Here is a 23,910-nt window from a genome sequence, read left to right as displayed (position 1 = left end):
AGACCAGTTGAAGTTGACAGCAGTCAAATAGAGACAATCACTGTTATACCATGTGGGAGACAGCCAGCATACTCCAAATATTCAAATCAATAGTTATTGGTGAAAATGAAAAATGTGTCTTTTATTTTACGGAAAAAGCCATATGGACTCGTTGGCCAACCCAGTACTTCTTTTTCAGTACATCCGTATGTTACATCTCATCGTCAGCGCTAAGAGCTCCATATTGTTTCCTAAATAACATTTGCCACTGGAGCTTCATATTTTCTTACCTATCGGCAAAAGCATGTTGACTAAACAAAAGAGTATTACCTAAGGTTTCCATGACATCAGTAACCAAATCCAATTTTTTAATAACTACTAATAACTGAACTCAGGCCACAAACTTGGGTATTTTTTTTACAAATGAATACTGAAATCCAGATATGTGTAATATGATCACAAACATTTCTTAAAAGTAAACTGTTACGTGAATATTTTCCTATAAATTAATCCCATTATGGCTCAGTAATGTAGGATAAAGGCAAAGATGGGCCAAAGAGCAGGGAAAGAAGATATATTACGGATATTCCAGAGCCACATATAATCAAAAGCATACCCCACCATATAGATGCTTTCTGTTTTTCTCTTTAGAGAAGAATCTTCTAAGTTCCTTGATAGGCATTTCTAGGTAATGACATGTTAACCTGCAGCTAGCCTTAAATGAATGAATTACAAGGGTAGAGGCTGGAACTGGTGATAAGTGATTCACTTGTTTAATATCCACTCCAACTAATTGGGGCAATTTGGCCTTGGCATCATATTTGAATTTTAATAAAAATGTCTTCATTTCCAAGTCATTCCAAATTAGGAGATATTAATTAATCAGAGATTGCCTAAAGCAACATTTATTTGCTTCAGGAAGCATTTATTGTGGCTCGACTGGAAGAATGATATGATCTTTATTCTTTTCAGTAGATCCCTCTAATAATCATTAAGATATGGCTGCTATAAATTGCAGGGGTGGGGGGGGGCAGGGATGATCCAGACACACAATCCTTAGTCATGCAATCTTTTTCAAGGTTAGAGGGCATCTACAGTTCAACTCACATACACAAAGCAAGAGTTTCATCTTCATCATAAATGAAAACTACTGCAATTGAAAAATAAAAATGATTTAAGAATTAAAAAAAAGAGTTCTCACTATGCAGGAGAGCAATTAGCACAATCTTACCTTGACGATACCAGAAATGGGTAGAATATACTTTTCTTTAAAAATTCAGGTCAGCCCTTTGTCCCCCAACCATATTGGAAAGCCAGTTCCCACCTTTTCTCCCCTCTCCCACCTCCCCCAAAGTGGCTACAACAAATGTGTTTGCTTGCCCGGTCCCTTTTGTCTCATACCCCAAAATGAAAGAACTCTGACTGAATTCAGTGTCAGTCTCTTACCCTGCCAGGAAAGCTAAGGTGTAGGAGTTGTTCTTAGAAACAAATGCAGAGCGATGTGTCTGTGCCATCTTGACTTGGGAAGGTTCTTCGTTCTCTGAATCTGAGAGACGTGCAGGACACTGGCAGGAGAGAAGGGAGACAACACTGTCCATTTGGGGTTCCCATTGCATCTCCCATAAGTGTTGTTTTAAATTTCGCTATTAAATGTCACTTCTATCTGAGCTACAAACTATGTTTATGTTTCCAACTGCCTCCTGGAGATCCCTATCTGGATATCCCAAATGTAGCTCAAACTTAATGTATGCAAAATCAAACTCACTATGTATCTTCTCTAAACCCATTCAATACCAGTCCAGCCAGAAACCTCAATGTCCTCTATGACTCTTTTCTTTCCCTTCCTTCGAAGTCATAACAACATTGTGTAGAGGTTTTGAGTACTCCAGCACTAACAAATGTTTTATTTCATTTACTGTTTACATCAGCTCTGTTAAGAAGGGGTTATTAGCTGTCTGTTACAGATGGAAAACTGAGACTCACAATTAATCTGTCTACGATTGCAGAGCTAGTGAGTAGCTAACACTGGTACTTAAACCTGGAGCATCCGTCTCCAAACTGCCTCCATGCTACTCCACTCTGCTCCACTCTGCTGATAAAATGTCCCTCAGAGCTAACTCTTCCCATGTATGCTCCATTGTCATTGCCTTTCCTTACATTTTTATCATCTTCTGCCAGGAATATTGCAATAATCTACTTTCTGGTCTCACTTTCTTTGGCCTTTCCCCCCTCCAATCCCCTCCATACTATCAAGCACACAGACAGAATCCTGCTTAACTACTGGTGACTTCAGGATGGAGTCTAAAAAGTCTAAACACCTCAGCATAACGCAAAAACCTTCAAAACTAGACTCAACTTTCTTTTACAGCTTTTCTCACACCAGTTCCCACACAGGGAACTCCTTGAGCTCTAGTACAACCAAACTACTTTCTACCCTCCACATGTAACATTATAGTCTTTCAAAACCTCCATTCTTTTGGACATGCTACTCCCTTTGCCTAATATTCCCCTTCCACATTTCTGCCTATAAAATATTCATTGGCCTTTCAGAGGCATCTTAGATGTCACTTTCTCTGAAAGGGCTTCCAAATACCCGCAGAGTCAGCTTTTTCCATCTTGTTGATATTCATTTACCTTCATTTTAAATGAATTTCTTTTTGAGTCTTTCAGTTTACATTTGAAGTTTCTTTTACATGTGCCTTTTGCATCCAACATATAGTAAGGAGATGCCTCATGATTCAATACAACAGTATTCTTTTTAGAAAGAGCAACTAATCACACTGAACTATATAGCTTCTTATTTAAGAGTCTGTCTTCTGCTTTAGACACTAACCTTTGTGAGGACAAGTGACCATCTTTGCTTTAGGACTCCCAATACCATTATAAATCAGGTAAATAAAAAATGTCTAATCATCTGATGATTAACCAGTTATCTAATGATCAAATGACAACCAATGTGAGAGTTACAGACAGAGGCACACAAGGCATCACCTTGTGGCTCAGAGTACCCTGCATTCCTTAAATGCTTCGTTATTCTCTGGGCTGACAGGCACATACATACAATAGGCTGTTTTTAATAGTTAGCCTTTGAGAAATAGTGGAAGAATCACAGTTTATAGGGAAGCTTTCCAATTTTGTAGGGCACCACTACTTAAAGAACCCTGCTGTACAAACTGTTCACTGGAGAAGCTTTTTAATAGTACTAACCCATTATCAAATTCTATATAATACTCTCTTCTCAACTCTGAGAAAAAGGTTTGACATCTATAGACTCAGCAGGGAATAAATAATGGCAATTTCTATTTAGGTGTTTCCACATAATCAATTCAGTACCAAATAAAAGAATGTTCAAATGCCAGCTCTCTTACTTAGCTATCACGGTCACTGTAGGTTAGTAAAAGAACTAAAGATAAAATCTTTCTGATCCTCGGTTTCCTTATCTATCAAATAAAGATTGTTCCACCTACCACAAAGATTGTGATAAACCATTAAAAGCACTTAGTACATTAACTAACAAGTACTAAGTACTCAACAAAAGACAGATTTTATTTTTGTCAATTTAAATACTATTAATCTTTTTAGAAAAAACTTAAGCATTATAATAGATATATACTAGGTTCATTATAATTATTGAAAAATAAATGTACATTATTATAAATAATTATGTAGATAGAAGGTATCCCTCATCCCTCTATATTTCCACCCCGACAAACCTAGAACCTTAAGATAAAAAATATTTACCTCTCATCTTTCCCTTTAGGTAAAAATAAGCCAAAAGCATTATGCATTCCCATAATGGCATAAAACATGCATAATAAAATCCCTTAAGTGATATTTTTTAAAAATTTACCTAAAAAAATTAAAAGAATGATTAATACCTAGAGTTGGCAAGGAAGTGAGGAAATTAGTACTTTGTTAACTATTGGTGGGAGTATAACTATATAGAAACTTTCGGTAGGTCAAATGAATAGTAAGTACCAACAGTCTTAAAAGGACACTCCCCTCGACCTGGTCACTTCTGGTAATTTATTCAAAGGAATTCCTTTATTCAACGGAATCTCAGTGGAGGTTTAATATAGCAAAAAATCAACAGGAGATTAATTAACTTAATTAAATTAGTTCTACAGTAAAGAATACTAAGAGACCACTAAATAATGATGTGGGATTCTTTATTTACATGGAATGACATCCACAGTTTAATAGTTTACTTAAAAAGGTTTAAAACGGTATGTGCACTGCATTACACTTTCTAAAAAGAAAAATATATGCAGTACATATGCACTCAGAAAAGAGGTCTGGCAAAACATTTACTCAGATGTTTGTACGGGTCTCTAGGTTGTGGGATAACAAGCAGTTTTTCACTTTCTGCTTTGTAATATTTGGTACGACTAGAATTTACACCAAATTGTTTTCTAACAGTTCACATTATTATTGATATTAATTGTACTATAGCAATTCATAAATTAAACATTGTGCCCATTTCATTTCCATTCTGAACAAGTAACATGATAATCTGATTCTGGAATAAGCACGTTCCTTTCTCTATTTGAATTCAACTCGATAAACATGTATCAAACACATGTGATATGTAAGGTACTGTAAACAATTTTAAAACAGCTAAGACATTTCCTATACTCAGGAAAATTACAAATCCAGTAGAGAATATAAACACACAAATAACCATAACATAAGGGAGAATGAAATAAGTCCCGTAGCCCTGACCAGTGTGGCTCAGTTGGTTGGGTGTCACCAGTTCAATTCCAAGTCAGGGCACATGCCTAGGTTATGGGTTCAGTTCCTGGTTAGACATATATGAGAGACAACCAATCGATATTCCTCTCCCTCTTTCCCCCCCCACTCTCCACCCCCCAAAAAAGTTCTGCAAAGTTGCAAATTAGGGGGAGGGAAGTTGAGAGGGGAGAGTGGATGATGGGAGTGAAGAAACAAGTGAGAAATCCCTATAGGTTCCAGGAACATGACAGGTTTTGAACTGGACATGAAAAGATGAATAGCCTTTCAATAGGTTAGCTGGGTGACATTTCAATGAGATAAACAGGTGAGATCAAAGACTCTAAGGAGGGAAAATACAGGCTATATATTTGGGGGCAAGCAAACAGCTCCATTCTTTAGAGTTTGGGGATGTAAGCAAGGCCAGAAATAGAAGCTAGAATAATACTAAGGATCTGAATATTGGGGTGAAGAGTTCTTATTTAATTCCACAGGAAACGGGGGTCCCTGAGGTTTTGGGAGCAGAGAGTGAAATAATCAGTCCAACTCTAATCACAACATTCTCTATATAAAATACAACCCTTCATCTGGCTTCCCACTGAAGTCTACCTGAGTTTCTCTTTGGTCCCAATTTGATCGTAACCTTGGCTAAACTAAATGAAATTATCTGTTCAAAACCAAAAATTCTTAACACATATTTACAGCAAAGTTAGAGCCATTTAAAAGTCCTAAAAATATAAAAGCAAATAGAAAAAGGGTAAAAAAATCACAAAAATCTAAAACCTGAAGTATTCATACATCAGATTTTATTCAATGTGTTTTTGCATAGGAAATTTTCCTAACTGGCTATTACCAATAAAAAACCAGTCTGAGAATTTGTACTTACTGATTCCTTTTAAGATGAAAATTAGATTGATGCAATTGATTTCTATGTCAAAGATGGCAGTTGTAAAAGAAAAAATCATTAGAGCAATTTCCCAATCTTGACATAAATTAATACTAGAGATAATTTCCTGGAGAAAATCTGGATCTGGCAAGGCCAAAAACAGTAGGTTCTTTCTATTAAAAAACAAAAAACAAAAACTATAGCAAAGGTGTGCTTCTGGGCTGTTTTGCAAGATGGCCTTAATGGACAGTGCTGTTGGGGTGAAATCACAGGCAGAACTTCATTCTTTAGAGACCACAGAGCATAGCTGGGATTATTAGGCAGAACACATAATGAGTTGGCCAAAAAGTCTCATGTTTTTTTTCTATAAAATAAAAGACACATTTTTCATTTTCACCAATAACTTTATTGATTTGGATATTTTGAGTACGTTAGTTATATTCCGCTATTAGCTTCTAGTGGGTAGAGGCCAGACATGCTGCTAAACATCTTCCATAATGCATAAGACAGCCCCACAGCAAAGAATTATTTGGCCAAAATGTCAATAGTACCAAAATGTCAATAGTTTCTTTTGCAAGAAACTTTGCAAACCACCTTTGACACAATCAGTCATAGCACCTTTGTATACACTGCACAAATCTTTCTGCGTTTCAGTTCTCTTACCTTTCTTAAAATAATAAAGCATAATATGCCAAATGTTGCCTATTTTCTTACATCTCAATATTAAAATGGCTGCACAAAAATTCACCAATTTTGATAAGGTTTTTTAAAATGCACACTGATATGACAGCTGTCACAAGAAAATCAAACAAAATTGTTTTGAACGAAGTTAAAGACAACTAGGCACTACTAGAGCCATTGTACAGAAAAAACTAAAACATTTTGGCCAACCCAATACTATAGCGACAAGACTACCATGTATTTAATTCTTGCCTTCCTAACCAAGTATCTTCCCTGGTAGTAGTCTTTTTCCTCTTGTAGTTCCCAATGAACAGAGCATTAAGAATAACAAGTATTTTATGTTTGTTAAACAGAATCTTTTAGAAGGTTGAAACTGTATATAAAAGGCAAGTGGTTGTTTTTAATAATAATTAAATAATTAAAATTATTACTATAGCTGGATTCAAAAAGCCCCCACATGCCTGTTGACAATCAGCAAATAATATCAGTCCAAGAAAGCTTAAATAATTTAACTTTCTGAAATTCAGAAAAATGCCTTTGCAAAGAGTACATCAAAAGCACAGAGCAATTAAACAATCTGGCCAAAGTTATACAGTCTATTTTAATGCTGGGACCTATCTGAGACAGACTTCTGAACCAGAGGTTTTTTTCCCCCTATTCTGTTATATTGTCTGTCTTTATATACAATAAGGCTTTATTAACTCTGGTTAAATAGAAAGATAAATGAAATACTAATAAGACTGAGTCAAAAAATATTTTAAAAGATATGACTCTACAGATATGTTAAGTACATATGGCAAGCAATAAAAAGATGTACAATCCAATAAGAGTTACTAAGAAAAAACCCTCAATTGTAATGACCCATTTGAGCTAATACGTGGACCCTGCAAAAGTGCTATTTTTTGAAAGATTTTATTTATTTATTTTTTTAGACAGAGGGGAAGGGAGGGAGAAAGAGAAGAAGAGAAACATCAATGTGCGGTTGCCTCTTACACACCTCCTACTGGGGACCTGGCCAGCAACCCAGGCATGTGCCCTGACTGGGAATCAAACCGGCAACCCACTGGTTCGCAGACCAGCTCTCAATCCACTGAGCCACACCAGTCAGGGCCCAAAAGTGCTTTCTTACATAAGTTAAAATATACCACTTACAACCTTTTCCAGTAATTTACTTGGTAAATAAGTAATGAAAAAAATTCAGGCAAGATTTGGCACAATTAAAAGTCTAATTAGGTTAAGTTTAAGCATTATAATACAATCTAATACCTTATGTCTAGCACTGTGCTGCTTAGGGCATTAGAAAGAATAAAGGGAAATTCAAGCTTTACGGAAATCTAGTAGAGGATATAAGACACACAGAACTCAAATATCAACACCTAAGTCAAAATGACAATACACATAGAAAATTTACCGCAAGTAGTATAACCATACTAGGTTTTTCCTCTTACCTTTTCACCCCACTGTTCCCTTAAGCTCTCCACACGAGTCCCTTGCCCCATTCACGATGTACGTCCTCCAGCTCTCATCTGGGTGCTAAGTTTCTCACTACTCTTGCGCTTCAGTCAGTGACTAGTACTGGTCCCCTAATTCACCAACACAGGTTTTTCACATGCATGTCACCTGGGCTGCCTGCTGATTCTGAGACAGCTGTCCATCAAAAAAGTGATCTACTTACACTCTCCAGATCTGTTTTCAGTACTAATGGCTCATCTCTTTTTTTCTGTTCATCCATTTTCCTTTTCCCTGTTTCTGTATCCTCTGGTAATAGCTTGTGAATTTGATCTTCAGAGGCTTTCTCCTCTTGTAACTTTTCTTCCTTCATCTAAAAATACAAATCACACCAAGACAATAGAGTTTTAGGCAAATACGGACTTAAAAATATTTCTTCCTTAGTAGTGTATCAGGACAAACATCACATGGCAGTTTTGAGACTATTTTCTTTATTGGATATAAAGCCCTTTTAATTTTTAATTAAGTCAGCTTTTATTTGAGTCTTGCTAAGCATATGTTTCATGGCTTAAGATTTAACTGCTCTGCATTCTTGAGCAATATGAAACCATAAAAGCAAAGGTAATACACAATCAAAAAATAAAAGTTTATTCACTTAGCTAAAAGAGGCTGAACCTAAAAACTTTCTTATTCCCATAAACCAGATATAAACGTATTGGACCAGCAGAACAGCAGAGATGTAGGCTGCAGAGGGCTAGAGAAGCTGGGCTAATAAACAAGACAGATAGGTCTGTAGGCCTAGTAGCAGCAGTTCTAAAACATGACTTTATCACAGTTCTAATGCCCTACAGTTTATGCTATTATCTTGTGGTCCAGAGAATAGGTCAAGATACATGGACCCAGAAAGAAATTTAAGGCAGAGGCATATGCGTCCTCATTTGGGGGAGGTAGCATGGCATAATGAAATTAAGATGTGCTTTGGCCCTGGCCACATGGCTCAGTTGGTTGGAGTGTTGTTTTGTGCAACTAAAGGTGGCCGGTTTGATTCTGGTCAGGGCACATGCCTAGGTTGCAGGTTCGATCCCTGGGTGGGGTGTGTATGGGAGGCAACCCGTCGATGTTTCTCTCTCACAATGATGTTTCTCTTGCTCTCTCTCTAAAAAAAAAAAATCAATAAAACAAATACTCCAGTGAAGATTAAAAACAAAAAAGATGGGTTTTGGAATGGAAACCGAGGTTTGAGTGGTTCTATAACTTATTTACCAGCTAGATGATCTTTGGCAAATGAACCATCACATGCTCACCTACAAAACAGAGATAATGCTATGGAGATATTGTTATAAGAAGCAAATAAGATAATGAGTGTAAATGTTGTGACTTGCTGTGTCTTCACAGTACATAAAGAGTGTCTCTTCCCGATCTCCTTTTTATTCTCTTTTCACTGCCCAGGGTTTTAATAAAATTTAAATGACAATGTATATTAAAGCAATTACAGGCTACTAATATTTTTTATAATACTTGCAAGAAAATAAAGCTAAAGAACAAATAAATATTTTTCATTGGCTGTTGCCTTAGGGTTAAAAAAACAAAAAGCACAATAACAACAATAAAGATTTAGTCTTATCTTTCTAATTTCTATAGGTCTGATTCCTATAAGCCTGAACTAGTCTTTAACACGCTGAGTCTAATTCATGAGGTTATGAATATTTAAAGAACACTATACACAATGTTATATCAGGAGAAGATTCGAATGAAATAACATGCTCCCAGCTCTTCTCAAATCAAATGAGGGAAAATAAGCAAATCCATATCCAGGGAAAAAGCAAACCTAAGTCTATGCTAACTGCCTACATGAAAGATCAGTGCCTTCTGATGATCTTATATGAGAAATTCTTCTTCAACAACCTAACCACAAGCTAGCTGCACAGAGGAGGATGGAAAGGCAGACCCCACAAAAGAGAACAAGTTTTAGCATCATAATAATTATCATTTACTGAACTCTTATGTGTCTGGTGCTGAGCTAAGCACTATATATACATTATCTCACTTAAGAAAACTAAGGTTAAGAGTTAAGTAATGTGTTCAAATTCACCAAGTCATAGCCCTAGAGCTGGAATTCAAATCTAGGTTTATCTCAGTGGTTCTCACCAATGATTTTGCCTATCGGGGTACATCTGGCAATGTTGGAGACACTTTTGATTACATCTTAGGGGTGGAGTGCGTGTGGCATCTAGTGGCTAGAGGCCAGAGATTGCTACTAAACATCCTAAATGCAGAGGATAGCCCCCAATAGTATATACACAGATGTTACAATTTAAAAAACCCTAAATATTAAATTTCCTTTTACATATTTTAGTGTTAATTTGTTTAGTGCTTTATGATATTTACATACTATGCCCTCTGGCTCTTCTACGTGTTTTAGAATGTACTCTTATGCCTCCTAATAATGTTTACCGCTCCTCTCAAAGTTCTGACAACAGGCCTGTGTTGCTGGCAAAACCACCTTTTCATTGCAGTGCTGAGTCTCTGCTAACACGACAATATGTTAACAAAGCTAAAAATTTACACAACTGAAAAATCCGGTATCCATTTAAATCTTCACATGAATCATGTTGTTGTTTTCTCTATGCTGGGTTCTGTGTGAGTTTTGGGGGGGGGGTTTGTTTTGTTTCCCTTTTATAAGGACTTGAGAACTTGGTCTCTGGGAAAGAATTTTTATACCCAGGGAATATGCCTCTGAGAGTAGCATACAAATTTGAGTAGGAAATATCAACAGCTGCTGTTTATTAAACTCTTCGATGTCCCAGGCATTAAGTTTATAGAGTTTACCTCATTTAATCCTTAAGGGCTCTGTTTGTATCTATCATTATCATTTTATATACACAAAAATCAACACTCAGTGGTTATTTCCCAAAGTCACAAGGATTGAATTTTATTGCAAACCACTGGGTTCAGATACCAGGGTGTCTCAACCTCAGCATTACTGACATCTTGGGTTGGTAATTCTTTGGTATGGGGGTAGGGAGCTGAGCAGAGTCTGAGAAGAAAGCTTTTATGCACCAACACTGGTCCAGTCACTGCCTACAGAGGACAAAATACACCTACATATGTGACTCCTATACCTCCCCATGACCGAGTTTGCTCTTCACGGTGTTAGGTGTCTCTCACGTTAGTTTGCACAACTTGCGTAAATTCCCACGGTAGGTACTGCAGCTCCAACAAGAGAGAAGTCCCGGAGCTAAAAGCAAGAAGCAAGCAGCTGGCCCCTGAACAAGGGGATTCCAGGTTGTACCAAAGTGAAGCAGCCCACTACTGTAAGTGGAGTGATTTGTATTGCTTCCTTTTTTGGATGTAACTACTAGAGAAAAACTATTGACTTCTATACATTAATCTCATACTTCATCACACTATCGAGAGTACCATGGAAATTTTCCTGAACGTATTTTTACTTTGCCCTAATTTTTAAAAATGAACTTTAAAAAAAATCAAAGCATTATACACAGAAAGGTGTACAAATAATAAATGTAAGACATGGTAAATTACATAAAATAAGTATACTCACATTACTGCTACCCAGGTCAAGAAATCATACCCCTTGTACCTAACTCCTCACCCAAAAGTAACCACAATCCCAGCTCCCCACACCTACTGTACCTAGTTCTGAATTTTACGTAAGTGGAATCTTACATATGCATTAAATCTGTCTTTGTTCAGTGAACCTTCTAGTTGTAAGATTCATCCATGCAGGCGCGTATAGTTTGTTCTTTTTCACTGTTTTATAGTATTCTATTGTTTGACTACAGAACAGTTTAACCATGCTGTTGCTAGAGGGTGTCTCAGTAATTACTAGGTGTTGGCTATTTACACATAAACTTCTGTGAACATTTTTGAATATGTCACCTGGTACACATTCTGTTCTGTGGGATATATTCTAGAAGAGAAACTACTTAGTCATAAGGTATGGCTACATTGCCATAGTTTTCAAAATTGGTACAAATCACACTCCCGCCCACCGGTCCAGCAGAATGATAGCTGCTCTCAGACTACTGTCTATTTCAGACCTTCCAGTAAGTACACATTGGTACTGCGCTGCGACTTCAATGTGCCTTTCTCTCCTAAAGGTATAGAGCAGCTTTTCACATATTTACTATTTGGAAATCCTCTTTTATGAAGTGCCTATTCACATTGTTACCCCCCCCTTTTTTTTTAGATATTTGGGGTTTTATACCCTAACAATTCGTATAAGCTATTTATACTTTTTTGAATATGAGGTGATTTTCGAGAAAAAGGTATACATAAGTAGTCCCCCCTTATCTGTGGCTCCACTTTCTACAGTTTCAGTCACCTACAGTCAAGCATGGTATCAAAATATTAAATGGACAATTCCAGAAATAAACAATTCATAAGTGTTAAGTTTTGTGCAGTTCTGAGTAGCGGGAGGAAATCTCACACCTTCCTACTCCACTCCTACCCCAACCCCTGAATCATGCCTTTGTCTAGCAAATCCAGGCGGGTCGGCTCCCCACCTGTCAGTCACTTGGCAGCCATGTTGGTTATCAGATCGACTGTCATGGGATCAGTGCCTGTGTTCAAGTAACCCTTGTTTTGTTGTTGAAGTTGTTCTATTTTATTATTAGTTATTGTTACTAGTTTACTGTGCCCAATTTATAAATTAAGCTTTTTCACAGGTGTGTGTGTACAGGAAAAAGCATAGTATACACAGGGTTCAGTACTATCGGCAACTTCAAGCATCTACTGGGAGTCTTAGAGTACCTCCCCCACAAATAAGGGGGACTCCTTTGGAAATACGTACGCGTATAATATGTATGTGAGGGTACATGCACGTTTTCCCCTCTCATACAGCAGCTTGTCTTTCTCACTCTTTCAGTACTGCCTCTTAAAGACAAGAAGTTCTAGGTTTTAATGCACTTTAACATTAGAGCTTTCGCATACTGTTTAAGAAGTTCTCCTATGTTATCTTCGAGGAGCTTATTATTTGACCATTCACATTTAAATCTACAATCCACTCAAAATTAATGTTTTTTAAGTCAACTATGTTAAGGCATAATCTACATATGATAAAATGAACACTTATGGAATGTAGTCATATATAGTTCAATGCAATTGGACAGATGTGTATATGTCCATGTAACTATCTCCCTAATCAAGACAGAGAACATTTTTACCACCCAACAAAGCCCCTTCAAGCTCACTAGCAATCAGCCTCCCATGCCGGTCAGTCCTAAGCAACCCCCAATCTGATGACTGTGACTATAGGTTAGTTTTGCCTACTATAAAATCATAGAGCATATATTCCTTTGAGTCAGGCTTCATTCACTCAGCATATTTTTGAGATCTATCCACGATACTGTTTATTAAGACATTCCTTTTATAGATGAGTTATATATTCCATTGCATAAATGTACCACAATTTGTTTATCCATTCAAGTGTTGGACATGTGGGCTGTATTTAGTTTTGAGCTATTGTGAATAAAGCTGCTATGAAATTCATGTTTTTTGTGGACAGATGTTTTTATTTTGCTTGGCTAAATATCTACAAGTGGAATTGCTGGATCACATAGGAAGTACATGTTTAAATTTATAAAGCAACTGCCAAAATGTTTCTGATTGTGGTTGTACCATGTTACTGACACACCTCAGAGATATTGCGGGTTTGATTCCAGATCACCGCAATAAAGCGAGTATCAGGACCACCACAATAAAGTGAGTTGTAATGTTTTTTTGCTGGTGGAGTCTTGCCTTCTATCTTTTTTAAAATGCAACATCTGTGAAGCACAATAAAGCGTAGTGTAGTAAAATGAGGTATGCCTACTTACTGTCACTCGCAATGCATGAGAGGTCTAGGTGATTCCATTCTCACATTCATTTGCACAACTGGAGTTGTTGGCCTTTTCCTTTTAGCCACTTCAGAGTATGTCAGGCGGTAGGTATTTCCCTGCTGGCTAACTATGCTAAGCATCTCTTCATGTGCTTAACAGCACATCTTTCGTGAAGTATGTTCAAACATTTTATCCTACTTTTCTCATTTTATTATTGTGTGCATGAGTTCTTTATAAATTCTGGATACAAGTCCATTGTTAGATATGCATTTTGAAAATACGTTCTACCAGCCTTTGCTTTGCCTTTTTTTCCTTCATAAAAAAACTGATAAAATCCAATGTATCAATTGTTTTCTTCTGTTATTAGGATATTTTGTGTTCCTGTCTAGGAAATCTTTGCCTACCTCAAGGGCAAAATCTTTTTCTTCTGTTTTCTTCTGCGTAGCTGTAACTTTTACATTTAGCCTATTAATCCATCTTGAATTAATTTTTGTATACTGTTATAGAGATCAAGATTCACTTTTACTTATTCGTAGGATACTCAGTTTGTTCCAACACCATTGTTGAAAAAACTGTTCTTTTGCCATTGAATTATTTTTGTGCCTTTGTGAACATTAATTAACTATATATGTGTGGGTCTATTCCAGGACTATATTCTAGTCCATTGATTTATATGTCTTTTCCTATGCCAATACCAACTATCTTATCTAAATCTTGAAATCTGGTAGTAAAGTCCTCCAAAAATAACAGTCATAATTCACAGACAACATAATCCATGCAGAAAATCCACCAGAACCTACAAAAAGCTACTAGAACTACTAAATAAGTTTAGCAGGCCTGTAGGATAGAATATCAAAATACAAAAATCAGTTGTATTTTTATATACTTGTATGAACAATTAGAAATTAAATATTTTAAATGCCATTTATAGTAACATCAAAATGTGAAATACTTAAGATAAATCTGACAAAAGATAGACTCTGAAAATCACAAAACATTGCAGAAATTAAAGGAGACCTAATAAATAGGATATACCATGTTGATGGATCTGAAGACTTAATATTATTGAGATGTCAATTCTCCACAAATTGATCTATAGATTCAATACGATTCCTCAAAATCCCAGTGGGCATTTTTGTAGAAATTGACAAGCCAATACTAAAATTCAGATGAATATACATAGAACCAAGAATGGTTTCCAAAATAACTTTGAAAAAGAAGAACTAAGTTAGAGGGTTAACCCTACAATAGTCAAAACAGCATGGTACTGGTGTAAAAACAAACAGATCAATGACACAGATAGAATATAGAGCCTAGAAATAAATCCACTTATATGGATAACTGATTTTAAACAAAGGTGCAGCCCTGGCTGGTGTAGCTCAAGTGGATTGAGTGTGGGCTGCAAACCAAACAGTCACCAACCACTTCGATTCCCAGTCAGGGCACATGCCTGGGTTGCGGGCCAGGTCCCCAGTGGGGGCATGTGAGAGGCAACCACACATTGATGTATCTCTTCCTCTCTTTCTCCCTCCCTTCCCCTCGCTCTAAAAATAAATAAATAAAACCTTTAAAAAAATAAACAAAGGTGCAAAGAAAATCAATGGAAAAAGAAGTCTTTCAACAAATGGTGCTGTAACAACTGGGACATCCATATACACAAAAAAGAACTTGGATCTGTACCCCACACCCTATGTAAGAATTAAATCAAAATGAATCATAGATCTTAATGTAAAGCCTAAAACTATAAAACTTCCAGAGGAAAACATAGGAGAAAATCTTTGTACTCTTGAGCTAGGCAAAGAATTCTTAGGAAAAAATTTATGAATTGTAGTTTTGAAAGTTAAAAACTTCTCTTCAAAAGACTCGAAGAGAATGAAAAGACTGACCCAGGCTGGGAGAAAAACATTCGCAAAGCACATTACCTGATACAAGACTCGTATCCAGAATATACGAGGGGGGACCAAAAAAAATGGAATTATCTTCTGGAGGGCAGGTTCATTGTAGTACAGGCTTCCCCTGCTAGGTGAGTGTTCTAGGAACCCATCTTTAACAGTGTACCGACTGGCATTATTGTGAGAGGTTGCATTTTTTGAAGAAGAAGAAATACAAGGACTATTCAATAGCACACGAGAAGATGCTCACCATCATTGTTCATTAGGGAAATACAAATAAAACCATGAGACACCCACAGGATGACTATTAAAAAAAAAAAAGAAAGAAAAATTAACGAGTACCAGCAAGAAAGTGGAGAAATTGGAATCCTCATACATTACTGGCAGGAATGTAAAATGGTGCAGCTGCTGTGGAAAACAGTTTGACAATTTCCCAAAAGTGAAATAAGCCAGACACAAAAGGACATATATGTATGATTTCACTTACATATCTAGAATAGACAAATTTGTAGAAATAAAAAGTAGATTAGAGGTTAACAGGCGGGAGGGATGGTGGAATGGGGAGATATTGACAAGGGTACAGAGTTTCTGGTTGGTGTGATCAAAAACTTTTGGAAGAAGATACCAGTGATGGTTGCATAGTATTGTACATATACTTAAGGCCCTTGAATTTTACACTTAAAATGGTTAAAGGCACAAACTTTTTTTCTTTCACATAATTTTACAATTCTGCTTATAAAAGTAAGCAGAAAAATAAACAGGAAAAATAAAGTTATTTAATTTACTAAAATCCTCACTAATCAAATGTTTTAACACAATATTTTCTTCTGTACTAGAGACAAAAGAGCTGCGACTGCTTCTACAAATTCTCTAGTTTTGCTTTCAACTAGCACTGAAATGATTTTAAACTGTTCCGTAAATCATAAAAGCTATTATACTAATACAGTAATCTTATAACTACTGATTCTCTCCTCTCATAAATAGAAGAGACAAGGAAAAGATAGCACATTGCAGAAATAGCCTGAATAACCTGTTATTCTAATTAAATTTGATCATACTTTTAATTTCCCAAATGTGTTATTTTCATTGAAAAGCACATTACTTGATAAAGTTGTTTTTCCTTGTCTGGGTAGTTGTAAGTAGCAAAAGGAGAAAACAATAATATTTAACATTTTTAGATTTTGAGCATCCTATAAAGTAACTGTTCTTTTCTAATGCAGTCAAAATTAAAACTTACTGAGCTTTTCCTTCTTAGTACTGTACAGCTTACCTGCTCTTAAAGATGTAGGAAATTCATTATCTATTTTCTGGTTCCATAGAGAAGCATTTCAGCACATGCCAAAAGTAAGCATTTCCTCAAGGATTATATAACATTTCGGAGGAAGAAGAAAAAAAGTAGCAAAAAGAACTCCAGAAATCTTAAAATACCACTAGTTCTATCCTGAGCCAGCTATACATCCTTCCACAAGTTATTTCTCTTAAAAGAAGTGGCTCTGAAACTATATAATCAACAATTCAATTCGATCAGCCTTTGATGACTGCCTTATGTGCAACATGTATTAGGTGCAGTGGAGATCGTTTCGTCAAAGAGACTAAGCAAACAGATCCATCTTAAAAGACTTTACAATCTAATAGGAAAAAATATTGTAAACAAGCAAATAACCTGCTGCTTCTGCAGTGTGACAGAACATGTTTTAGACTTACCAGGTAAATACAAGCCTCTTTTAAAATAAGTAAATTTAAAAAAAGAAGGAGGAGGAGGAGGGGTCGGGGTTAAGGCCAACTCAACATTCAGCTCATGACTCTACACGGCCAGACAGATTTCAGTGAAATGCTCATTTAATAAAGTACATTATATTTTATAGTTCATGGCAGAAATATGATAAAAGGGACTTTAAAGACATATAAGTTCAAAGATAATTAGATCCTAAAAGTTTACTTACCTTTAAAATTATTCTTTTACAAAAGTTTATGTCCGCCTTATAGAGACATTATTGACTTCAGTAACACACTGACCATATCTGATTACTCTGCACTCTGGCTAAGGACTAAGAACTGCATGCTTACTACTTGAATAATTTAGCCAGCTATGGGGTGAAAATACGCCTCAAAAACGAACCAGTGGGGAGGGAGAATAAAGAAAATGGATAGGTCAGTAAACCAATTCAGAGAAAGCCTAAACCACTCATGTGATCCACAGAATCATCGAAAGCAGTTCATCTTTCCCACTACAGAAACCAGGGAGATGGGCAGTCTAGAAGCAAAGGCTGTTTTTCCCCCTACCTTCAACCTTCCAGAGTCCAGTGACTCAAAGACAAACGAGAGCATGCTGGATCATATGTTTCCCAATGCCCACATAAAGCAACTATTATTTAACCACGGTGCTCAACGCACCTAACAAACTGTTATAAGCAGAAAAAATAATGGTGTAAATAAGAAGCTTAATCCAACAAATGAATAGAACTTAAAGATGGATCAGTTATTTCAAAGGACAAAAATGACTAACAATCTCATAGAGAATGGAAAAATAGTCATTTGAAATAATTTCTCCCTGAAAATTATTTTCATTTCAACATATTTACTACAGACAAGAATATAACAAGAATGTATATATATGTATATATTTATCTCTCTTATCTACATCTAAATACATACATATATACACATATACTTTTTTAAAGAATAAACAATTCCTCTGCCCAGCTGGTATGGCACAGTTGGTTGGAGCATCTCCCATAGACTGAAAGGTCACAGGTTCCATTCCTGGTCAGGGCACATACCAATCAGGGTGCGTGTGGGAGGCAACTGATCAATGTTTCTTTCCCTTCCTCTCTGTCTCTGGAATCAATAAATATATATTTACAATTTTTTTGAAAAAAAGAAGGAATAATTCTTCAAATGATGTAGCAAGATGGAGGACGGAGCACATGCTAATATTCTCCTCCTACTTAAAATGCCACAAAATGTCAGAAAACTTCTTTTTAATACACTACATCTATAAAAATACAGAAAAGCAATGAAAAAAGCATGTCATTAAGCAGTCAGTCAAAATCACAAATATCCAAAAGATGAAACTGGTTTTCACATCTAAAGGTTATAAACAAGAAAAAATGTAAGTGGCCATCTAAAGCACAGGTGGCAAACACAAGGCCCGAAAGCGGAATCCGGCCCCGCATCTTATTTTATCCGGCCCGGCACCTTGTTTCTACCCAGCAGCAGCGCCGAGCTCTCGCTTAACTGTTAAGCGGTAGTTACATTTATACAGTCCTAAAATTACATCCGGCCCTTTGAAGGCAACCTCAAGACTGATGTGGCCCCCGGTGGAAATGAGTTTGACACCCCTGATCTAGAGGTTCTAAATGGCCAGTTAAGCATAAGATGTTCTGCCCATCTAGTAATCAGGGAAATATAAATTAAAACAGTGAGGTACTATTTTATCCAGCAGATTAGGAAAATATTAAAAATAATGATAATTGTTTAGAGCAAGGATTTGGAAAAATAAGGGACTCCCTTTTACTGTTGGTGAGAAAGTAAGCTGAAAAAGTCTTTAAAGGCAATTTGTTGATATCCACCAAAATACAAAGTGTATACACCCTTTAAACCTGCACTTTCACTTCTAGGAATCTAAACTAAAGGACGTATTTGCTCACATGTGTTCATGTGTGTCCAGTGCAGCATTTCTTTTACATTGAGGGAAAAGGGAAACAATTTAAATGACCAATGATAATGGAAAGGTTAGGTAAATTATACCTCATCCATACTACAAAATGTCAAGATGAAAAAGCATATGAAAGCTCTCCTCCACACAAAAATATCATACTGTTAGTGAAAAAAAATAAAAAAAGCAAATTACAGAATGGGTATCCTTCCTCAAAAATCCTAGCTTCTTTCCAGTACCTACACTGACACCCAAGACCCCTCTTTATGGTAGTCGCCTCCCTATCCCTCTGTCAAGTTCCCTAATTCACAGAGAAACTTAGCATCTGGGTTTCTCTTCAACTACTTCTGCGATCATTCCTGATGATTTCAGTATCAGTATACTCTCTCAGTTCCTTCTAAATAAATCTTTTCTTCCATCCCACTTCAGTTTTCTACTCCCATGATCATACCCTTAACCCTGTCACGTCTAATAACTAAACCTGCCAGTCTCACTTTTGAGCCTCTCTCATTTCCAGCTGTATTTCTATGCTAGTAGCCCTACTTTTACAATTCTTTATCACCATTAAAACTTCAAGTCCGTTGATTGTGCAACTCTTTCCCTGTCCTGTCCATCATGGACCTCATGTTCTCAACTCCCTCCTTAAATAACCACAATCCCAAACTATAAGCACTTCCTCGCGCACACCGTCAAGTCCACTGTATCTCTCCCTCCAACATACTTCTGTTAAAACCCTAATCCTGGTTAAACCCAACACATTGCCTATACCAAAAGTGTCCTAATTGGCCTTATTTCCATCCTTGATCCATGAGGCAGAGACTGCTAGGTGCCTACCCAATATCCATTCTCTCCTTCCTTATAAGAGAATACCAATTTCACTTAGGAAGTTAATGTACCCAGCTAAAACACTATGCTTCCGAGCCTCCCTGCAGCTACAGGAAGCCTGTGACACTGGAATATAAAATAAAAGTGAAGTCACTGAGTGGGGCTTTGGGGAAAGCTCTTTAAAAGGACCCAATTCAGCTGACATGTGTTTTTCTGCCTTCTGTCTGGATGTGATTCTAGAGAAAGACCAGTTAACTTACACCACAATGAGACAGGCTCACTTGAAGATGTCTAAACAGAAAGACAAAAGGAACATGAATCCCTAATGTCATGGAGCTGCCATATCAGTCCTGGAATGCCTACCTTCATTTTTTTTGTTACTCAAACTCCTAATTTGTGTGAGTCATTATTTTGGGGTCTCTAGCATTCACAGTAGATACAAGTCCTAACTCGTAGGCCCATTACAGCTTATTTCCCACACAGCAACCAGAGACCTTTCGAAAGTATAAGCCAGACCATATTACTAGCTTCCCATCACATTTTAAATAAATTTAGGCTCCTTACTAGGTCAGCTAAGCCTTCTTTGATCTGGCCCTTCTCTCTCTCCCACCTCATCTCCTACCAAATCTCCAAACCATCCATCCACTCACCATCTGCACACACAGCTCCAGGCACACTGTTTCTTAAACAAGCCAAACTTGCTTCTGTCACGGAGCCTTTGCATTTGCTTCTCCCTTTGCCTAGAATGCTCCTTCCTTATACCTTTACTTGGTTTGCTCCCCTCACTTCTTTCAGCTTGCAGCTTAAATGGTGCCTTCTCTGAAAGACCTTCCGACCACCCTTATCTAAAACAGTATATTTGTGGTTCCTCATTTCCCTTCCACTCCTCTTAACTCATCTTATCCTGCTTTATTAATATATATTAAAAGTACGAGGGAGGAACCCCCCAAAACAGAATGTATTTATAAAAAGTTATGTTTATTCTTTATATATTTAAACTTCAGTCACTTTCAAAGTACTCTCATTTGATGCAGTACAGCTATCAAGACATTTTTTTCCACTGCTCAAAACAGTTTTTAACTCATCTGCTTTGATGCCTTTGAGGACTTTTTTTCATCCAGGGAAATAAAAAAAGAGTCATTTGGGGTCAGATCAGGTGAATAGGGAGGGTGGGGCACATACACCATTTTTTGGTCAAAAACTGCTAAACATTCAATGCGCAGTGTGATGGGCAAGTGCACTCGTAAATCACCCATCATGAAATGGGCAAACGTGTTGAAAGATTTTGCAAAAAAATTCACCGAAGCCAAACACAACCTCTCGCAATAACACCACCTGGTACACTGATACATACGGGTTCCTAGAACACCCACCTAGTGGAAGAAGCCTATTCTCTAATGGATCCACCCTCCAGAAAATAATTCTGTTTTTGGGGGGGTCCCCCTCATATGTGTTTGCTTATTTACTGTCTGTCTTCCCCACTAGAATGGAAATCTCCCTGAGGGAAAGGCCTCGGGTATCCTATTCAGCACTGACTGCCTAACACCTGGAACACAGTAGGGATACGATGAATAAATGAATACACACCATGATCTCATTTATACTAAAAAAAACTAAAGCATCCTGCATGTGTATGTGTGTGCGCGCACATGTGTAAGCAGATAAAGGATCTAGGATATATACTAAACTTTTGACAACAGTTACCTCTGGGAAAGAGTGGGAAATAAGGAAAAAAGAAACTTCCACATTTGCTCTACATATTCCTGCATTATTTTTCTTATTTAAAAAAGACAACTGTAACATATGGCAGGAAGAAAATTTTAAACATACTTAGAAATATAAACCTATTCATAGACTCATACAATTAGAAATTCTTAGTAACCTCAGGAAGCAAAACACTACCCCACGGATAGGATAATCTATGATTATTAAGTAAACATCTTTTAAAAGAACCAGATTTAGAGGAATAAAATCTCTTGTTAAACTTTTATAGCCCTTATAAAGGTTTTTACTGTCCCTTCTTACAAAATAATAAAGTACACTAAATAAAAAGTATATTAGTAGCATGTTGCACATCAAATTAGTAATGATGAGTTCTATAGAGTTAATTTCCACTTACCATCCCTTGCTCAGTACCAACTTTAAAGACCTTCCTCCGCTAGAGATTAATCCAGTTAATTACCTATTTACTTTATTTTGTTTCAGAAAATATGCACTGAGATATCTTATTCTCTATCAAGTTCTCTGTACAAATATCTAGTGCCTTTTAAACTTTTTTACAACTTCATTGAGGCATATTTTTACATATTATATAACTCACCCATTTCAAGTGTGTAATTTAATGACTTGTAAATTTACCAAGTTGTGGAACACAACTTAAATCTGTTTTAGAAATTTTCACCACTATAGTAAAATCACTCATACCCATTTATTGTTAATTCACATTCCTATCCCCTACTCCAATCAACCATAAGTCTTTGTCTCTATACATTTGTCTATTCTAAACATTTTCTATAAATGGAATTATATAATACATGGTCTCTGGTATCAGGCTTCTTTCACTTAGTATCTTTTTGGGGTTCATCCCTCTGGTAGCATGTATCAGTGATTCTTTTTTTTTTTACTTTTTTTTTAAAGGTTTTATTTATTTTTAGAGAGAGAGGGAGAGAGGAAGAGAGGGAGAGAAACATCAATGTGTGGTTGCCTCTCACATGGCCCCCACTGGAGACCTGGCCTGCAACCCAGGCATGTGCCCTGACTGGGAATCAAACCGATGACACTTTGGTTCGCAGCCCATGCTCAATCCACTGAGCTACACCAGCCAGGGCGAGTGATTCATTTTTTTATTGCTGAATAGTATTCCATTATATGAATGCGCCATTAGTGACTTTTGATTTTACGACTCAAATTTCCATTTTACAGGTTATACAATAAATGCAGGATAACTTGGATATTTGGAGTGTGGGGGAGAAGAACCTATAGCTAACTTTTATTTAACCCAAATGATAAACATTAGTGTTTTTCAAACACGATCCACTTTATACATGATGAGACTGTCTTAGTTTCCCTCAACAACATTATGCCACCAGTGCCTTTTAAAGCCACCTTCCTGCTCCTCCCTCCTAACAGGAACAAAAGCATAGTTCCCAAGGTTTCCTCTCTCCGAAGGCTTATAAAAATCTCTCCTTTTACGACGCCTTCTGCTTTAACTCCTTTTTGTACCTCCAAGTCCTTGTTTTCTCTTTATCTTCAAGCTGATAGCTTTAAAATTTCCATATTCTCCAAGTTTTTGAAAAGGTACATTAGAACTAAGTATCTGCATATTCTGGAATTTCATTTAAGAGGAATCTGTGGTTCTTTTGATGTGATCCCTGAGAATAATTTCTTACTATGTAGAAAAAGCTTTGTAAGTGACTTTTTTAAAAACCGAAACGAATAAACAAGAAAATCTCACAATACCAATACAAAAGGAGCACAAGGACCCAACTCAGTGTATGACACCCTCATTTTAAAAAGGGTCAAAGAATGCCGAGTTTTCTCTAATCTCTTCTCTTTAACATGACCTTGTTAATACTGATATTTTTCATTCAATGTAAAATGCTACAGATAATATTACTGTCTCGTGTGTTTTATGATGTCTGATTCCGATTAAGTGGACTACTTACCTTTATAAAATATTAAACATCCACATGCAGAATGATTATCTAGTCACTTATGAGGCAGGTACTTATGACGGAGGAAGAGGGCTGGGGAAGGATGTCACAAGTCTTAGAACATCCTTGATACTACCAGCCTTTTTGAAGTCTTAATTCTCTAAGTGATCCCCAGACAATTAGCTTGAAAACATCCAAAACAAGGTGATATGGACACAGGTAAAAGCATTTTCAAGGGTAAACTTCTCTAGGAAATTATTCCATTACCCCCTTCCTGGCTGAATTTACGGTTTTTTCAGAGTACTTAACAGAATGAAAA

General features: G+C 36.6%; 1 protein-coding gene across 2 annotated transcripts in view; it reads right to left on the bottom strand.

The window, feature by feature from the left end:
- Positions 1-23,910, bottom strand: part of RNF169 (ring finger protein 169) — a 77,411-nt gene that overhangs the window by 21,946 nt on the left and 31,555 nt on the right. For both annotated transcript variants that reach the window (XM_053924070.2, XM_053924071.2), the window contains exons 3-4: positions 7,950-8,096; positions 1,426-1,544 (exon numbers count right to left, since the gene is read on the bottom strand). In XM_053924070.2, coding sequence (XP_053780045.1) covers positions 1,426-1,544; positions 7,950-8,096 — 266 coding nt within the window. The remainder of the gene's footprint in view (positions 1-1,425; positions 1,545-7,949; positions 8,097-23,910) is intronic.

The sequence above is a fragment of the Desmodus rotundus genome, chromosome 5, assembly GCF_022682495.2.
Source record: "Desmodus rotundus isolate HL8 chromosome 5, HLdesRot8A.1, whole genome shotgun sequence".
In the NCBI taxonomy this organism is placed as follows: Eukaryota; Metazoa; Chordata; class Mammalia; order Chiroptera; family Phyllostomidae; genus Desmodus; species Desmodus rotundus.
This window is presented reverse-complemented; position numbering and strand designations above follow the sequence as displayed.